The following is a 17,388-nucleotide window of genomic DNA, read 5'->3' as shown; positions in this document are numbered from 1 at the left end:
TGCCTTTGTAAAGGCAGTAGATGGAGACAATGTAGGCAAAGGGGGTGATACTTGCCTGGAAGGAGAGAGCTGCAGACTGGTCCAGTGAAAGAGGTTATCAGAGACGACAGTCAAGCTTTGGTGAGTGGCTCTGAAGAGCTCCTGAGTCTCTGTAGTAGAGAGGAAACTGACCTTGCAGAGGTACTCCATCACACAAGGCCACTGGCCAGTGAATATTGACCAAAGCTGCTTAGTGGGCACTTATTACAGAGTGAACTTGCACAGTCCATCAATAAGGGATATACCTACAGAGGGACTGCAATCCAAGAGAGTCAGGAAACCAACAATAGCAGCCAATGAATGGGTAATGTATCCTGGTAGGGCAAAGCTGAAACTGAATGAATGGTTTCTGTCACTAGCCCAGGTCTCTATTTTTTCCGACCGTACTCGCTTAATAAACACGCACTGGCAGGGTAGAAGATCATCTCCAAAGGGGGCAGAACAATAACTGCTGATTTCCAGAATTTCCAGTGAGAGGCAATTTAAGGAGGTGGTGGCTGCAAATTTTCTGCTGCTCCACTAGGGGGTACAAGTCAGTGGTGGAACTATCGCTGGTGCAGCCGCGGTGCACCACCCGATGGTCATCTTCGATCAGGGACCCAGTCAGGTGCCAAAGCCCTTTAACAGCGTGACTGGGCCTTGGTATGTGTACTTCCACAGTCCTGGGAGGAAGTGAGTACAAGTCAGTGTACCAAAAAACTGAGGGAAAGGGAGAGAGGGAAGAACAGGAAGCCTGAGAGCCAGGACCAGAGGTTGGAAAGCCTGGCGCAGACTTCCATTACAGATGTCACTGGATCCCAGGGACCCACCCTCCTGCATTAAAATGGTATGGAAGCAGGGGGGGGGGGGGGTTTAAAACTATGTAATGTGATTTGTGAGTGTATATGTCTGTGTATGTATTATCAGTATGTGTGTGTGTTATCTGTGTGTGTGTTATGTATGTGCATGTGTTGTCTGTGTGTGTGTCTTAACATCTACATCTACATATATATAAATATATGTGTGTGTTATCTGTGTGTATATGGTATGTGTGTCTGTGTGTGAATGTGTGCCCCTGGGTATGTGTGTGCATCTGTATGTGTATCAGAACTCCAGAGCTAAATCTGTGAAAAAAAATAATTGCTAAACGCTGAGCGAAGGGAGTTATATTTAAAAAAAAAAGTCTGTTAGCGAGACATTTTTAACTCAAAAGAATGTGTTTAGATAGCGTGAGCTATTTTGGTCCGGTGCATACCCAGTAGAATGGCCATCATTTAAGGCTGAAAATAGATCTATAACTGACCCTCTGCAGCTTCCTGCTGGCCTCGACCTTTTCCATCATGTGAATCTTCTTGCCTGTGTAGAAAAAGCATACAGCACACCTGTTTTTGTAGCAAAATAAACCAAACAATTCTGTATGTATTGTATGTATGCAGAGGCGTAACTAGAAAGCACGGGGCCCCGGTGCGAAAATAGCCCTGCCCCCCCTCCCCCCTGCATACGTCGCCATCCCCAGTACGTCTACCCTCCCATACGTTGCCCCCCACACATGCAGACAAACAGATACACATGCAGACACACAAACACACACATATACAGACACACCCACATACAAACACACACAGACACAGATAGACATACACACACATAGACAAACACAGACATACAGAGACACATACATACAAACTTACATACAGTATCTCACAAAAGTGAGTACACCCCTCACATTTTTGTAAATATTTTATTATATGTTTTCATGTGACAACACTGAAGACATGACACTGCTACAATGAAAAGTAGTAAGTGTACAGCATGTATAACAGTGTGAATTTGCTGTCCCCTCAAAATACCTCAGCACACTCAGCCATTAATCTCTAAACCGTTGGCAACAAAAGTGAGTACACCCCTAAGTCCAAATTGGGCCCAAAGTGTCAATATTTTGTGTGGCCACCATTATTTTCCATTATTTTTGCGTTTATAATTTTGTTCATTGTAGGTAAGTATTTATCTCTCTCTCTTTCTCACAAATAGAGTATGTTTTGAGAATACATAGAAGAAAATATGAGTGCAGATAAAAGAACATAGAAATAGTAGAACCGATAAACTGGAGTCTATTAAGTTATGGTGCCCAGGAAATATCTCTATACAATATCCTTAAAGGGAAACTACAGTGCTAGGAAAACAACGTTGTTTTCCTGGCACTATAGCTCCCTTTAGTGTCCCCCCTCTTCCCCCATGGTGCAGAAAGGGGTGCCAATGTCTCTCAGACCTGCCTACATCACGAGACCTGGTGTGCAATAGCCATGCTCGCATTAGGACTTCCCCAATAGGAAAGCATTATACAGTGCTTTCCTATGGGGTTTCGGGTGACGCTGGATGCATAGCGTGAGGGCGTCCAGCGTCAGTTATGCAACCAAAAGTTGCAGGGTTAAGGGTCAATGAGCTGAAATGTTCTTTGTGCCCATAGTGATCATTTAAATTAAGTCATTTCCACTATACTACAAGAAACAAGTTTACTCACTAACACTGACAAGGGAACTGAAAAAAAGTAGACCACATCAGCCAAACACTAACTCTTTTTTTAAAATTAGCAATATTTCCAATAATTTACCGGCAGAGAGTACACTTCTTCTTTGGACACACTCACAGCTGCACTGAGAGAAGGGAGAAAGCAGCCTGGACCAGCTTAAACCAACTTCTATCTGCCCCAGCCCACTCCCATCTGCCCCACATCACTCCTACTGGACCACAGGAAATCCACCCTACTGCACCAACAGCAGGGTGTCTAAAATATGTAATTCTGGGGGGGGGGGGGGCTAACTGTCATGGAGGACAGATGTGTTCCTCTGAAGCTCCTCCACAATATTGCTAACAAAAGCGGCAATCAGCCTCACAAAGCTTGATTCAGGGACCACCTGGAGCCCACTCCGACGCCTGACACTGCTGGGCTCGGTTGTAGGGGGCGGTGAACCGGTAAAAAATGAATAACCACACGCGAGACGACATGCGGCCCTTGTATGCACCGGGATGGTTTCTAACAGTTTGTGCAGAAATTCTTTGTTGTGCCATTCATCCATGACCATCACCTCAGCATGATAATGCAGCATGATAATGCACGGCCCCATGTTGCAAGGATCTGTACACAATTCCTGGAAGCTGAAAACATCCCAGTTCTTGCATGCGGCCCTTGTATGCACCGGGCGGGAGAGACGGCCGCTCTCCCGCTTCGAGGATACCCAGCGACCGCTACGGAGAGGCAGAAGCCCCGTTAAACCCCCCTCCCCCCCCCCCCGGGACCATTGGGGGTGAACACGGTCCAACACTACACCCCACAGAGGCGAAGGGGAGGTGAAGGCCAGCAGACAAGCGACTCACCTAACTGACGACTCACCCCTAATGGTGGTCACCTCGTGCCTCCCTCGCAATCAAGATCTCAGCACTGAGACCAAGCTACAGACCAAACTAGAGGCTATCATGGCAGCATTCTGGTTGAAGCTGGAGAACAGGGCACTGCAACATGCCCCACAGCAGGCGGGCAGTCTCTTACCTAAACGGCACCTCCCACGCACACGGAACATACCCGCGGCTCCGGCAGGGAAGAGGATCATGCGGAGAAGGCTGCCCAGGCCATAAGCCTCGCCTCAGCACAAGCAAAAGCAAAGCCAGACACACCAGAGCCCTACCTTTGCCCACCGGCGAAGACCTCCAGTACTTACCACGACCACTATCCATGGGACTGAACGACCCCGCAGAACGAGACCGAAAACCAGGGGCATGAAACACCACACCGACCTGCACAGCCGCGAGATAAGCCACCACAAGCCGGATGCCTGGCACTCAACCACGCAACAGCATCTGACACTTCAGGCGATGAGAGCCCACGATGACGGCGTCTGGCACCCAGCTGGAATCGGATGAGTGCAAGTAGCAGACCAGAGTCAGCCAGACACAGATTGTTCTATCTGGACGTTACTAACATACCCCTTAATGCAGGTACTGCTTCATGTAAACTAACTAACTGTAAAGTTACAGTTTGTGTGCTGTCATTATCTCACCCCACACAGAGTTTTTAACTGCTTAAGTGTACATATGTTTACCTTAAAAGCTTACACATTGTTTGAATAGCTAACCCTATCTAAAATGGCAATTTAAGCGAGTTGAACACTAGCAGTGGAAAAAAAAAATGGTCTACATGTAACCTTGGAAACGTGCAACCAGTGCCTTAATCATACAAAGCTTTCTCCCTTAACAATGCATCACTATACATATATAAGTTCACACCTAGCTCGATTAAAAGCAAACCTAGCCTAGCATGTTTTTTTATACCTACAAAAATGTGCAAGTTGTCTACATGCCATATTTCTGTTATATGCACCAAAAAACCACTCTTGTGAAAGCTGTTGTGGCTGTGCAAGCACTGTTGTTACCTCATGCACACACAAAAAAAATAAATGTAATTTATTTATTTCTATATGGGTGTGTCAGTGTGTGCATATCTGTGTTGTGTCTCTGTATCATTGTGTATGTTACTGTGTGCATCTGTATGTGCGTGTGATTCAATGTGTCATTGTATGTCAGTGTGTGTATATGCTTCAATGTATTTGTAAGTGTGCATCAATTTGTGTTTAGTTGTACCTCTGTGACACAGTATGTATGTCTGTGTATATCTTTGAGGCAGGATCTGTGTATTGATGTGTATCAGCGTTTGTGGAAGTGTATGTGTGTATGTCAATACACCCCTAACAACAATACACACAAATACACACACATACACTCCTGCATTCACACACACATATACACCATACTTTTAAGTCTTCGTTCATGCAACTGTGGGTCTACATTTTGGCCTGGGGTTCTCTTTGACTTAGTTCTGCCACTGATATCAGACTAGTCCTACTAACAAGGTCAGTATTGAAATGCCAAAAATTATCATTTGAACCCTAAACAATCCTCATTTGTGAGGCACAAATTAGATCACAATGAGCGTTTTTTTAATGCCATCCTTACTGTGTGATTTCAATCTCTCCGTCATCCGCTTCATGATATTTTGGTTGTCTGTAGAGAAAAGTACATAGGAATCAATATATTTATTAGCATGGATATTATTAATCATAGTGAATTGCAGATAATATACATACATTTAGTACTGCAAGGCTTGGAAGAGCAGCTTGAGAATTGGGGACTCTTCAACCACCATAAGCACTACAACATTTACTGTGTTTATGATGCTAGGAAACTGGCCCTGTAATTTTTTTCATGTGCTCATTATTTTTATATTTGTATTATATTTAATGTGAACTCCCAATTCAGCTGCCCGAGTACAGCTCAGTGAGTGAAGGAGATTAACTTGTACTGTGTAAGCTACCAGTATGTACTCCATGGCTGAATGTGGCATTAATAAGTAGGTGCTGAATATATGGGTAGGTGCTGAAGTTGGGCACAAGATATCAAATGGACCCTTCTAATACTACAACCTCTACAGGCCATTATATAGCTCATGGTGCTAGCAAGCTACTGGGGCTGCTTCTTGGTTTGGTGTCAAAACATTTTTATGTCATTGGACGCAAACTGAAAGTCTACCAGGTGCCTGTGTTCCCAGGGTCTAATTTAGCAGCATTATAGGCACCAGGGCAAAGCAGTGCACTGGGGGCCTGCCTCCACAACCACTCCCAGGAATAAAAATGTCAACTATCGATAAAATGTATCTTATATTTATTGATATCTCAGAAAAAAACAGTGTTTAAACATTAAAACATGTACAGCAGAGATTAATCCGCACAAACATTAGGTAGGTAGCAGGGGGCGGCGGCTGACATGGACTGATAAAAATATTAGATTAACTTTATTAAGCTTGATGGCTTAAAAACATTCTGTGTGTCGATTTTGTCTTGCTTATGTACAATTAGTAAGTGTACGTTGTTTTCACCAAGGTCAAGATATGTATTCACCACAGCAAGAATGTATGTACAGATAACAGCTGATACTAAGGTGATTAGTCCAGCTAAACATTTTCACAAGGTGAGTTTGAAGGTTCTGAATAAATCTCCCGGAATAATATACTGAAAAGTTGGCAAGCTTATGGGACCCCTATGCTTGTAGGGCCCCCGGGCATCTGCCCAGCGTGCCCATGCATTAAGACAGCCCTGTGTGTCCTAGTTCCTCATTGTATTACTGCTGTAAACGTTCCATATCAGCATGTCATGCTCTCAGCAGGGGCGTTGCTATGGAGGTGGAGGGGGTGGAAGCCGAGGGGGCCATGGGCCCCCTACATCATCCCATGCCGCCTTGTGCTCCCCCAAATGTAGGGATGTCCCGGTGCTTCGTTCTGTCATGGAGGAAGCACATTGCTGACCCGTGAGGCAGGCAGCATGTGCTCATCAGAGGCGGCGAGGGAGCTGTGATCCTTCTGCTATGCTCCCTTGCGAGCCATCTACTGATGCATGGAGCCGGAATATATGACATTATATTCTTGCTCCCAGCATCATTAGAAAGCCCACAATGGAGCAGAGCAGGAGGATTACAGTTTCCTCACTGCCTCTGATGAGCGCATGCTGCCCGCCTTACCGCAGCCCCACTGGATCCCAGGGATAGATCCACTGCAGCTCTCCAGGTAAGGAGGCTGTGTGGAAAATATTACATTAATAATATTAGTAATGTGTGTGTGTGTGTGTGTCTGTCAGTGAGTGTGTGAGTATGTCTGTCAGTGAATGTGTGTATGTTTGTCAGTGAATGTGTGTATGTTTGTCAGTGAGTGTGTATGTGTCTGTGAGTGTCTGTCAAATCAGTGAGAGTGTGTGTTTGTCATTAAGTGTTTGCCAGTGTGTCAGTGAATGTGTGTGTGTCAGTGAGTGTATGTGTCTGTCAGTGAATGTCTGTATGCCAAATCAGTAAGTCGTAATCTGTCAGTGACGTCTGTGTTTGTCATTGAATGTGTGTGTGACTGTCAGTGTGTATCTGCCAGTAGGTGTGTGTCTGTCAGTGAGTGTGTCAGTGAATGTGTGCATGTGCCTGTCAGTTAGTGACTGTGTATCAGTGAGTGCATGTGACTCTGAGAGTGTGTCTGTCAGTGTGTGTCTGTCAGTAAACGTGTATCATTGAGAACATTGCCCCTGCCACCCCTCCATGCTTCTAAATTTATCCCCCCAGACATCCATGTGTCTCAATTCACCCCCCATATTAGCCCCCCAGCCCTTATGTGTCCCTATAGCCCCTCCCTCCCAGCCTGTGCTCTCTGTGAGTACTTCCTGTCAGACCGGGTAGGCCCGATAGTATGCCGGCCCACCGGGAAATTTCCCGGTATCCCGGTGGGCCAGTCCAGCCCTGGTAACAGGACGGTTCTCTGATTGACAGTGAGGGGGGTGTAACCAGGTTAATTTATGAAATTACTATTTCTATTGATATCTGCACTTTTTATTAAATGAAAAAAAAAAAAAGGACACACTTCACAAATACAGCATTTCAGCAAGCTAAAATGCTTTAACTGTTCACAGTTTCCCTTTAAAGGACCCCCTTGGGCACCATAACAACTTCCAAACAATTAAATTGCTACGGGACCAGGAGGTCCTGGATTCCATCTTACCCAGAGAGTCATTGTTAAGGGTAACTTGCCAAGCCTAGAGTCTCACACTCTCCATGGGACTCTCCTCATTCCCCCACTACCATTCTAGATTGTTTTTACGATTATCCCCTACCAGCAGGATACATTCACACACGCTCTATCCTGCTGAGCTGTTGGCTGTCTGACCTTCTTCCTGGTTTCTGGCATATCTAAAATGGCTTCCTGTGGGTGAAACTTATAGTGCCCACCGTGGTTTCAAAAATGCACTTGCTGTCATCTTATAGGACTGGCTTTTTCCCATTTTGTTAGTCATTAACCTCACGATCTTGGTCTCTTGAGCTCGAGACTGCATGATAGGCAATGATTAGTATCATGATATCACGCTTTTTCATGAATAACGTTTGTGATTTTATAGGCACCACCAGCAGAAGAGTGGTTTGTGGATTTTGGATAAGGAACTATTTAAGAATATTAGCGCAAATCCAGAAGAAAGTTCAGAAAAAGTTATCAATCTAATACGGATGATGGATTGCAATCGACCCCAGTGTTTGTTATTATAAATCTTTGATATTTTGTCATAATGGCATAATCCAACTAAGGGGTGGATATTGTGCATAAACAAAATAATATAAATCTAACCATATTAGCTAAAAATACTTTAGTATATCTAAATGTGTTTTTACAAAGTACCTGTTATTTCTTCTTTCCCGGATGAGATAAATGAGACCAACTGATAGAACAATCACCAAAATAACGAAAATAACTAGAAAAACAAGAGGCACTTGACAAGCAGAATCTAGAAGGGGAAGTACAGAGAATAGATTAGATTACAAATCATTCTTTACTTATGTAACGTAAAATTATATTTTAAACCACAATGCATTAAGAACTATTGACTGAAGGGTGAGTCAGCTTTTAAATTCATTTTCCAGAACTGAAATAACATTGTGAGTGATGCTTTGAAACATATTTTAGATAAACACGTACAGCAGAACTAAAGCACCTTTGGATGAGTAAAAATATCGACTACATCTCAGGACTTCTTGTCCAACATCATTACTATTTCTAAACAGAAAATGAATTATCTCTGCTAGCATAGCGGTTGCCAGGGGTGGGTTGGATATACCCAGAAATTGTTTAATTTTATGAAATGTTTCTCATGGCTGTGCCTTGGATTGCAAAGATTTTATTACAGACACGGAGGCTCATATTATGCATAACTCTTTCTTTATTTCCTCAGCAGCAAAGATAGAGGAATATAAATATTATCAAAATGAAAGAAAAACTGTATAGGCACAACAGGCAACCAATCACATAACAGAGATAGTAACTATATAAGTCCTGTGTCTCCCACAATCCCCCTCTTTCTTTGCTGCTTCCTCAGACAGATAAGTGTTTTACTCTTAGCTCTTGGTTCTATTTTCTGTTTGCATTTTATTTGTATGAACTTGATTTTATATTGCCCTTGAGTGCATTATTGTTGCCTCAGGGACCCCTGGGTTTTTTTTTCTCCCCGACCCGGCGCTACCTCTCTGCCGCGGCCGTTTCTTCTTCCACGGCCGCGGCTGCGTGCACTACTCTCTCCGCTCGCAGGCTGCCCGCGCTGGAGGGGACACGCGCCCCTTCCCCTGCCGGGTACTGTGCTGCCGTGCGGTCGGTCACCTCGTTGCCTCTCTGGGTCCCCTGGGAACACTAACGGTCTGATCCTTTTTGTACTCTCACTGTTATTCCGTGGGTTAATCAACCCTGCTTCCTTAGTGCTCTGTTTCAGTTATTTTTTCATTATCCTCACTGTTATTGCCCAATATGCAGGATAGGGAGGATGGGCCTGCAGGTCCCTCTAGGCACCTTCACATAGATAATGCTGAGGGTGCTATGGCCTCTCAAGAGTTTCAGGCCCTGCTAGAGGCCACTATGGCTTCTTCCATACAGAAGGCTATTGCCTCAGCCATGGGAGCTGTCTCTTCCTCATTTTCACAGTCCCTGCATTCTATGGTTTTACCTGCACTGGTCACCCCACAGTCTGACCAGTGCAGACTGTGCCTGGAGCCCGTAAGGCAAGGGCCAAGTCTAGACATGTCGGCTCCCACTCCTCGATGCAGGTGTTACCTGCCATGACAGACACGCTGGAGGCGGTCACAGATAGCGCGCACCCCACGCGCAAAGGAGCCCCTGGCCGGGCTAAAAAGGCTAGGTTGTGGAAACGGGCTAGAGCCCTAGATGATGGGTCGGATACTGACCGGAGTGTGGAAGACGAATCCGACATTATGGAGTATGACTCCTTTGACGAAGGTGAATCTGGCGAGGATTTGCCCCTTACGGGCGTGACCCCCTCGGGGTCCTCTGCCAAGGCCCGGGGTCAAGTATTAGGCCCCTTTGGGGATGCCAAAATGCTTTTTGACCCACAGGGTAATCCCCTGTTCGACCCGGACAACCTACGTCACCCCCGGTCCGCTGAATGGGTCCCTCCAGATCATATTGCCCAATATGTGGCTAAGCGCATCCGCACCCCCCTTTCTAAAGAAGGCCAAGAATAAACTTCACGCCGAATGCCCACGCCCTTCCCTCCCGGGCGCAGCTTGTAAGACCCCAGACATTGACCCCCAGATTGCCCAGTTCCTGAATAAGTCGGGCTGGAAACCCAAGAAGGGTCTTGATCATTCCCTGAAGGGATGCCAGGACAAGATCCTGGATACTCTAGGGCCCCTATCGAAGCTATACGAGCTTCTCGATGCCGCCAGAACTGGGGACTCAGTTTTGGATGTGGACGTGGCCATTGGTTGGGTCCAACGTGCTATCTGCTTGCTTGGGAACGCTAATACGGCTATGTCTGGGGAGAGACGTAAAGCGATCCTCCTAGAGATCGACCCTAAACTGGCCGCTATGACTGTGGCGGAACCTGATCCGACTGATGAGGGCTTGCTATTTGGCACCTCCTTTGCTAAAGACATGGGTTTGTATGTCAAGACCTTTACGGCGATTGATAAGGCGCAGGCGAACATGAAACGCGTGTTCGCGCCCAAGGTTTTCGGAGGGGCCGGGCGTAGCAGGAACAGTCCACCCGGCCATGGTTTCCGAGGCGCATTCCGTGCAACCAGAGGTTCCTTCTTTCCCTCCCGGGGATTTCAGGACCCGAGAACCCCTCCCTTCTTTCCTGCTAGGGGACGAGCTTGGGGCTCCAGATACCCCCGCGGTGGCGCTCCCAGCAGACGTCCTTACGGTGAGTACCCTTTCTTCCCCTTTCGCTCATGTACGGGTAGCGGGGAGGCTAGCCTTGTTTTACCAAGGGTGGGCAGATATCACCTCAGATGCTTGGGTACTGCAATGCGTAAGGGGATATCGTCTGGAGTTTGTTTCCATGCCTGTCCAGTTTTATACCCCCAGAGAGCTGAATCTTCCGCCAGACCAGGACGAGATGATTTCCGCGGAAGTCATGTAAATGTTGTCCATGGGCGCAATAGAGGAGTTGCCGTTCACCGCCCGAGGCTTTACGAGCAATTTGTTCCTGGTGCCAAAGAAAGGGGGCGGGGTCCGTCCTGTGATAAATCTCCGCCCTCTCAACGCATTCCTCCGTTACCAACACTTCCAGATGGAGGGTATACACTGCCTCAGAGACCTTCTGCATCAGTCAGACTGGTTGGCCAAACTGGACCTGAAAGACGCTTACTTTACAGTTCCCATCGCGGCAGAATACCGGGACTACCTGCATTTCACATGTCACGGGCGGCGTTGGCGCTTTACCTGCCTGCCGTTCGGACTCTCCTCGACTTCTTGGTGCTTAACCAAGCTCATGAAGCCTGTGGTGGCGTTCCTCCGAACCCGGGGGGGTTCGTCTAGTTATTTACCTGGACGACATTTTGATCTTGTCCCAATCGAAAGAAAATCTCCTGTTACATCTGAAATGGACGATCAGCCTTTTGCAAAAGTTGGGTTTTCTGATCAACTGGGACAAGTCGGTCCTGACCCCCACCCAGTCGATAGAGTTTCTGGGCTTCCAAGTGGATTTCGTCCAGCAATTCCTATTCCTTACGGGATCCAAGATAAAGGCCATCCAGAAGGAAATTCGGCGGGCTCTTCGTGTTTCGGACTTGTCCATCAGGCAATTGGCGAGAATTATTGGCCTTCATGCAGCCTCTATTCAGGCGATCTTCCCGGGCCCGCTACATTACCGAGCCCTCCAGCGACTCAAGAGGTCTCATCTTCGATCAGGTCTCTCCTACGAATCTCGGATACGCTTGGACGAGGAGTCCAGAGACGAATTGGTGTGGTGGTTGGCACACATGGAGGCATGGAACGGGAGAGCCATTTTCGGTTCCATCCCGGACGTGGTGATAGAGTCCGATGCCAGCTTACGCGGCTGGGGTGCTCGTTGTGGCGACGTTTCCACAGGAGGAAGATGGTCCGACATTAAGAAGTCGCTACACATCAACTGCTTGAAACTCCTGGCAGGGGCCTTCGCGATCCGCAGCCTTACCCCAGGACGGGCGAATTGCTGCGTTCTTCTCAAGATGGACAACGTTTCGGCTGTCCGTTACATAAATCACCTGGGAGGAACCAAATCAAGGATGTTGGCGATTCTGGCAAAAGATTTCTGGCAGTTCTGCCTCTACAACAACGTCTCGGTGACGGCGGAACACATCCCAGGTCTGGACAATTCGGGAGCGGATTGGAATTCCAGACACTTAACAGACTCTGGGGATTGGCACTTACACGCCTCGGTGTTCCAGACCCTGGACAAGCTGTGGGGGAGATTCAAGATGGATCTGTTCGCATCCCGAACAGCAGCGGCAGCGGTGGCGACGGATGCTTTCCTCCAAGAGTGGCCGCGGGGTCACCTATATGCCTTTCCCCCATTCAACATGATCGTGCGCACGATCTCGAAATTGGTTCGCCACGACTGCTGTCTGACACTAGTCATCCCTCTATGGAGATCCCGACCGTGGTTCCCTCGCTTGATGGAGTTGTCGATAGACTACCCTCGATTGATACCGGTCTTCCGGGACCTCCTTCTGGATCCGGATGGGAACTCGCACGGGTTGGTGTTACAGCACCAGTTGCCCCTGGTAGCATGGTTCCTTTCAGTGGACCCTGGGTTGTCCCAGATGTTCAGCGGACAACTCTCCTGCTCTTCGATAACGCCTGGGCTCTGGGTACACGAGCAGCTTATCGATTTCATGGAGATCGTGGTCTAAATGGTGCGTGGAACGGGCAATGGATCCCGTATCTGCCCCTCTCCATCTGATCCTGGAGTTCCTCAAGTTCTTATTTGACTCGGGAAAGCCATACCGCACGATCAACCTTTCCCGCTCGGCTATTTCGGCCGGTCACAAGGCTCTGGACGGTGCACCTGTCGGCAGGCATCCTTTCGTATGTCGCCTTCTTAAGGGTATTCACCTCGCTCGTCCTCCTCGCCCTCACTTTTCTGCCTTTTGGGATGTCAACGTGATGTTGCAGTTCCTATCATCGTGGTACCCTAACCAGGAACTGACTCTTAAACAACTGTCATCCAAACTGGTGATGTTACTCTGTTTGATTTCATGTAAGAGGGTCTCCGACGTCAGGGCCCTGGAATGGGATGCCATTGCCTTCACTCTGGAAGGCGTTACTTTTAACATTTCCAGGAGGACTAAGTCTGCATCCAGGTCGTTTATGTACCCAAGATTCTCAGGGTGTCCGGCGCTCTGTCCGGTGGACTGCCTTAAGGCTTACCTGGACGCTACACGATCCTTTCGTTCATCCGATCTACATGCCCTATTCATCTCCTTTAAATCACCTCACCGGCCCGTTTCAACACCAACCCTGGCACGTTGGCTGTTATCTTCAGCAGGTATATACACCTCTGTATTTACACCTCATTCTGTGCGCGGTGCTATGGCCTCGAAAGCATCTACAGTCGGATGTCGTCTGGAGGACATTATGCGAGCGGCAGATTGGTCTCGAGAATCGACCTTTCGTGACTTCTACTTCAGACCAATTGAACACATTGCATCTCAGGTGATAGATATATTATGCAAGTTTAAAGCTGTGCTAAGTCCCACACCGGGAGGGTGGGAGGGAATAATACTCGCCTCCATGTCTTTAATGAAATCATGACTTTACGTCATGTAACTAGTAAAATCTGGGAATTTTATTAAAGACACGGAGGCGAGTATTATTCCCTCCCACCCTCCCGGTGTGGGACTTAGATATGAGATGCTCTTGGACTCTTCAGGTATGTTGCAATTTGGTCTGTCTTTATGTCATTGAGTACGGCTTTATGCAGTTTTATACTGATTATTAATTTTGTTTTTTATATTTTTCAGAGTTCAGTTTTGTCTATGACTCACGACGATTGTATTTGGTAAGTCTACAGTTTCGAGTTTGGAAATTACCATATTTTTCTGTCTTTTTTAGCTTGAAGTTATCGCTTTGTTCCGTTTTCCTGTTCTGGTCAAGTGGGATATCGTTCTTCTTACCTGGTCTTCGGTTTCGCAAGAAAGAGGGGGATTGTGGGAGACACAGGACTTATATAGTTACTCCCTCTGTTATGTGATTGGTTGCCTGTTGTGCCTATACAGTTTTTTCTTTCATTTTGATAATATTTATATTCCTCTATCTTTGCTGCTGAGGAAATAAAGAAAGAGTTATGCATAATACTCGCCTCCGTGTCTTTAATAAAATCATGACTTTACGTCATGTAACTAGTAAAATCTGGGAATTACGTGTAACATTCTCAAGAATGAGAATATCTGCAAATATTTATAGAACTCAGGCCTTGCTTATCTGGCTTTGGAAAATTCTGAAACATTAAACAAGAATGAAAGAGTTACTGGAGAGAGATAGCAGGAAGAAACCATGCCTCCCAACTGTCCGACTTTTAGCAGGATAGTCCTGATTTTGAGGTGCTGTCCGGCCTACATGGACCTGATAGCTGGGGTCAGCCAGGATGCCTGTTAGACCCACCCCTATTTTGGCTAACCCGTTCCTTTTCAGATGAGACTGCCCCTTTTCTAGGCAACACAACCCATTGCCGGCGTCACGAGTGACACAACTCGCGTCACTTGCGAACCACCTCAGGACTCTGCCCTCGCACCCCTTCTTCCATAGGGAAGAAGTTGGGAGGTATGAGAAACAGATGCCATAGGTGGAATAAAGGTGAGGATCGATTTGAAATGTAACTGCAAGAGAGGTTTCAGAAATTTCTTTCACCGCCTGATAAACTTCTCATATGTATATGTAACGGATCGACTGGATACCTCCGTTGAAGGATGCTCCTAGCGCTTACAGAGAGCTCCAAGCGCTCCACAGACACCACCACCACCGCAGACCCCACGAACCGCCACAGCTTGGTTGGGGTCTCGCCGTCTCCTACCCACCCTGGACCTATGACAAGGCACCAGGTGGGTGAACCTCTCCTCCAAGAGAGTGAAGCAGGAACAAGCTCTTAAAAGAGCTTAGTATTGATTAGCTAAGGGAGTATGCAGAGCAAAGCAATCCCTTGTAGTGATATAGCAATTCCCCCAATAAGAGACAGGACTCTAGATTGAGGGGGAAGAAGAACTGTCTGTACTCGCACATACAGCCTCTTGTATTCACATTCTAAAAACATAGTACTGCCCACAGGGTTTTGAAGAACAACCAATCAACACATTACAACACAGCTAACACTCCCATTCATTACATCAGAAATCCTCCCCTCTGCCTGTCATACAATTATCTCAACACAATAGACTAACTTAATTATCACAGGCAGGAAAATACAGTATTATAAAACATGTCACAGGGACCCCAAAACATGCAATAACCCCATAAAATATATCCTCGAAACCGGGGGATCTGGGTGAACCACATATCCAAAATTCCCCCAGATCCGTTCAGTAGTTTGGAAGATACGGTTTGATGCAGAGTCCGCAGAACATATACAGGCTATATGAAAAATAATTACTGTTAAATGTGTCCCCTGTTCTGTAGTTTAAAACTACTGAACGATGTCTTTGTGCACCAAATACCGGCGAGATGGCACCGTGTAGAAAAGTCAAAACAGTGTCTGTGAGTTAAAATGGCCGCCATCCATTGTTCTCACCATGTGCTTCATCCATTGTTCTCACCATGTGCCTCTGATACATGAAATGGTGGCCACCCAGTAACTCCACAGTATGTCCCCAGATGGTTCTTAAAGGGCCAGCAGCATAATAAAATACAGTATGCCCAAATACATCCCAAGGCCATAGTCACAGGGCAGGAGGCTGGCAAACAGGCCCCTCCAAAAACCAGTGGCGAGGTCGCCACAGTATATAAAATGACTTGCGTGGACAAAGCGTTAAAAGAATATACAACACCAATAAAACTCTAGTAACATTGAAAGCAATGGCCCTATGGTAAATTCATATTTAGTGTAAATTTGGAGACAAAGGTATACATTAGAGTTAAAGCTAAATTGAACCTGTGATGTTTAAGCAGAATCACTGTCTGTTCCAGAATTTACCAAGTTGGGACGTGTCCCTTTTCCTACTGCAGTACATGCTGAATGAGGAGGCTGTACTAGTCACTAGGAAACACAGCCATTTTCTCTTGTCAAAATTGGGATAGTCGGGAGCCATGTGACCTGCTCATCCTGTTTATGAGCAAGTTATAAACATTAATAGTGACATCAGGCCTGTGTGTAATTTAATGAGAAGATAATCACACTATTACACTCTATAATGAGGTGCGTGCCCATGCTTTAGAAAAAAAAGAACCCACAAAGAATGATCCCTTTTGAGGATTACCTGTCTTATAAAGATACGCAATTCCTGATTGGCTGCCAACGATGTTTCTTGTTTCACAGATATATAGCTCGGGCTGATGGATGTCTGTATCGGAAACCATCAGTGATTGGAACTGGTGAATGGTACCATCAGAAATCTCTCCATTATCTCTGTAAAACAGAACACACATTTACAAAGGGTTTAGCAGAGGGCACAACCATAAGCTAAAGCACTTTATGTGTTCGGAATGTTCCTTTAACTGTTGCAAGCTCTGTGCATTTTCTGTGAGTTTTGCTATAATTCTAAGATCTTTTTTTACAATGCTGTATTTAGCAGCTACTTGTTAAAGTGCCGGTCACTACGGTTAGGAAGCAGCGGTGGTTTATGGATTGCAAGAATAGCGGCAGGGAGTTACTGGCTGTCATTACTTAAAGAGAGATGCTAAGTGGTGGTAATGGCTCCCATTATTCTCTATGGGAGTTACTAGCTGCTGGTTTGTTATTGGGTTACAGATTAACACAGAAAGCTTTTTGCCTGTGCAAAAACGCTACCAGCTATACATCCTACAAGAAAAATATAGGCTAACTATATGTAAATACACCGAAAGCCTAAAGAATACATCAAAGCATATTAAAACATATCAAAAAGCAACAGCATTTGCAAAATGTCAGACACATAATATTGAAAGAAAATATCTCAAGCACTCACTGTGATAACTTCAAGCAGATTTAATGAATACGGCAACGTTTCGACCTGTACCCAGGTCTTTATCAAGCTTGATAAAGACCTGGGTACAGGTTGAAACTTTGCCGTTATCACAGTGAGTGCCTGAGGTTTTTTTTTTTTATCTGATTGATGGGACCCATGCTCAGTTAGCACCCTGTGATTTTTAGTATTGAGTGTAACCCTCTTTTCTCTTTTAGACACATGGTATTAAACATAAAATTATCCATAGCATAAGTAAATATGTAAATTAAATGAACAATTCACATGAAATAAATAGACCACCCAAGTTCCATAAATACGTATTTAGTTGGGCACATTGTATACACAGACAATATCGCCTTCTAGGACAGTTACAAGCGA

The 17,388-nt window shown here is 46.0% G+C and overlaps 1 protein-coding gene across 2 annotated transcripts in view; it reads right to left on the bottom strand.

The window, feature by feature from the left end:
- Nucleotides 1-1,123: 1,123 nt before the first annotated feature.
- The window catches only part of LOC134586559 (nectin-1-like), a 78,323-nt gene continuing 62,058 nt past the window's right edge, over nucleotides 1,124-17,388 (bottom strand). Inside the window, exons 5-9 of one of the 2 annotated variants that reach the window (XM_063442155.1) lie at nucleotides 16,324-16,472; nucleotides 8,267-8,372; nucleotides 5,026-5,073; nucleotides 1,274-1,374; nucleotides 1,124-1,142 (exon numbers count right to left, since the gene is read on the bottom strand). In XM_063442155.1, the coding sequence (XP_063298225.1) occupies nucleotides 1,311-1,374; nucleotides 5,026-5,073; nucleotides 8,267-8,372; nucleotides 16,324-16,472 (367 nt within the window). In that variant the 3' untranslated portion in view covers nucleotides 1,124-1,142; nucleotides 1,274-1,310. Of the gene's footprint in view, nucleotides 1,143-1,253; nucleotides 1,375-5,025; nucleotides 5,074-8,266; nucleotides 8,373-16,323; nucleotides 16,473-17,388 lie in introns of those variants that run through there. The other variant, XM_063442146.1, reaches the window with a different exon arrangement.

The sequence above is a fragment of the Pelobates fuscus genome, chromosome 1 (genome assembly GCF_036172605.1).
Source record: "Pelobates fuscus isolate aPelFus1 chromosome 1, aPelFus1.pri, whole genome shotgun sequence".
NCBI classification, from domain to species: domain Eukaryota; kingdom Metazoa; phylum Chordata; class Amphibia; order Anura; family Pelobatidae; genus Pelobates; species Pelobates fuscus.
Note: the sequence above shows the minus strand (reverse complement) of the source record. Positions and strands in the feature narration are given on the sequence as shown.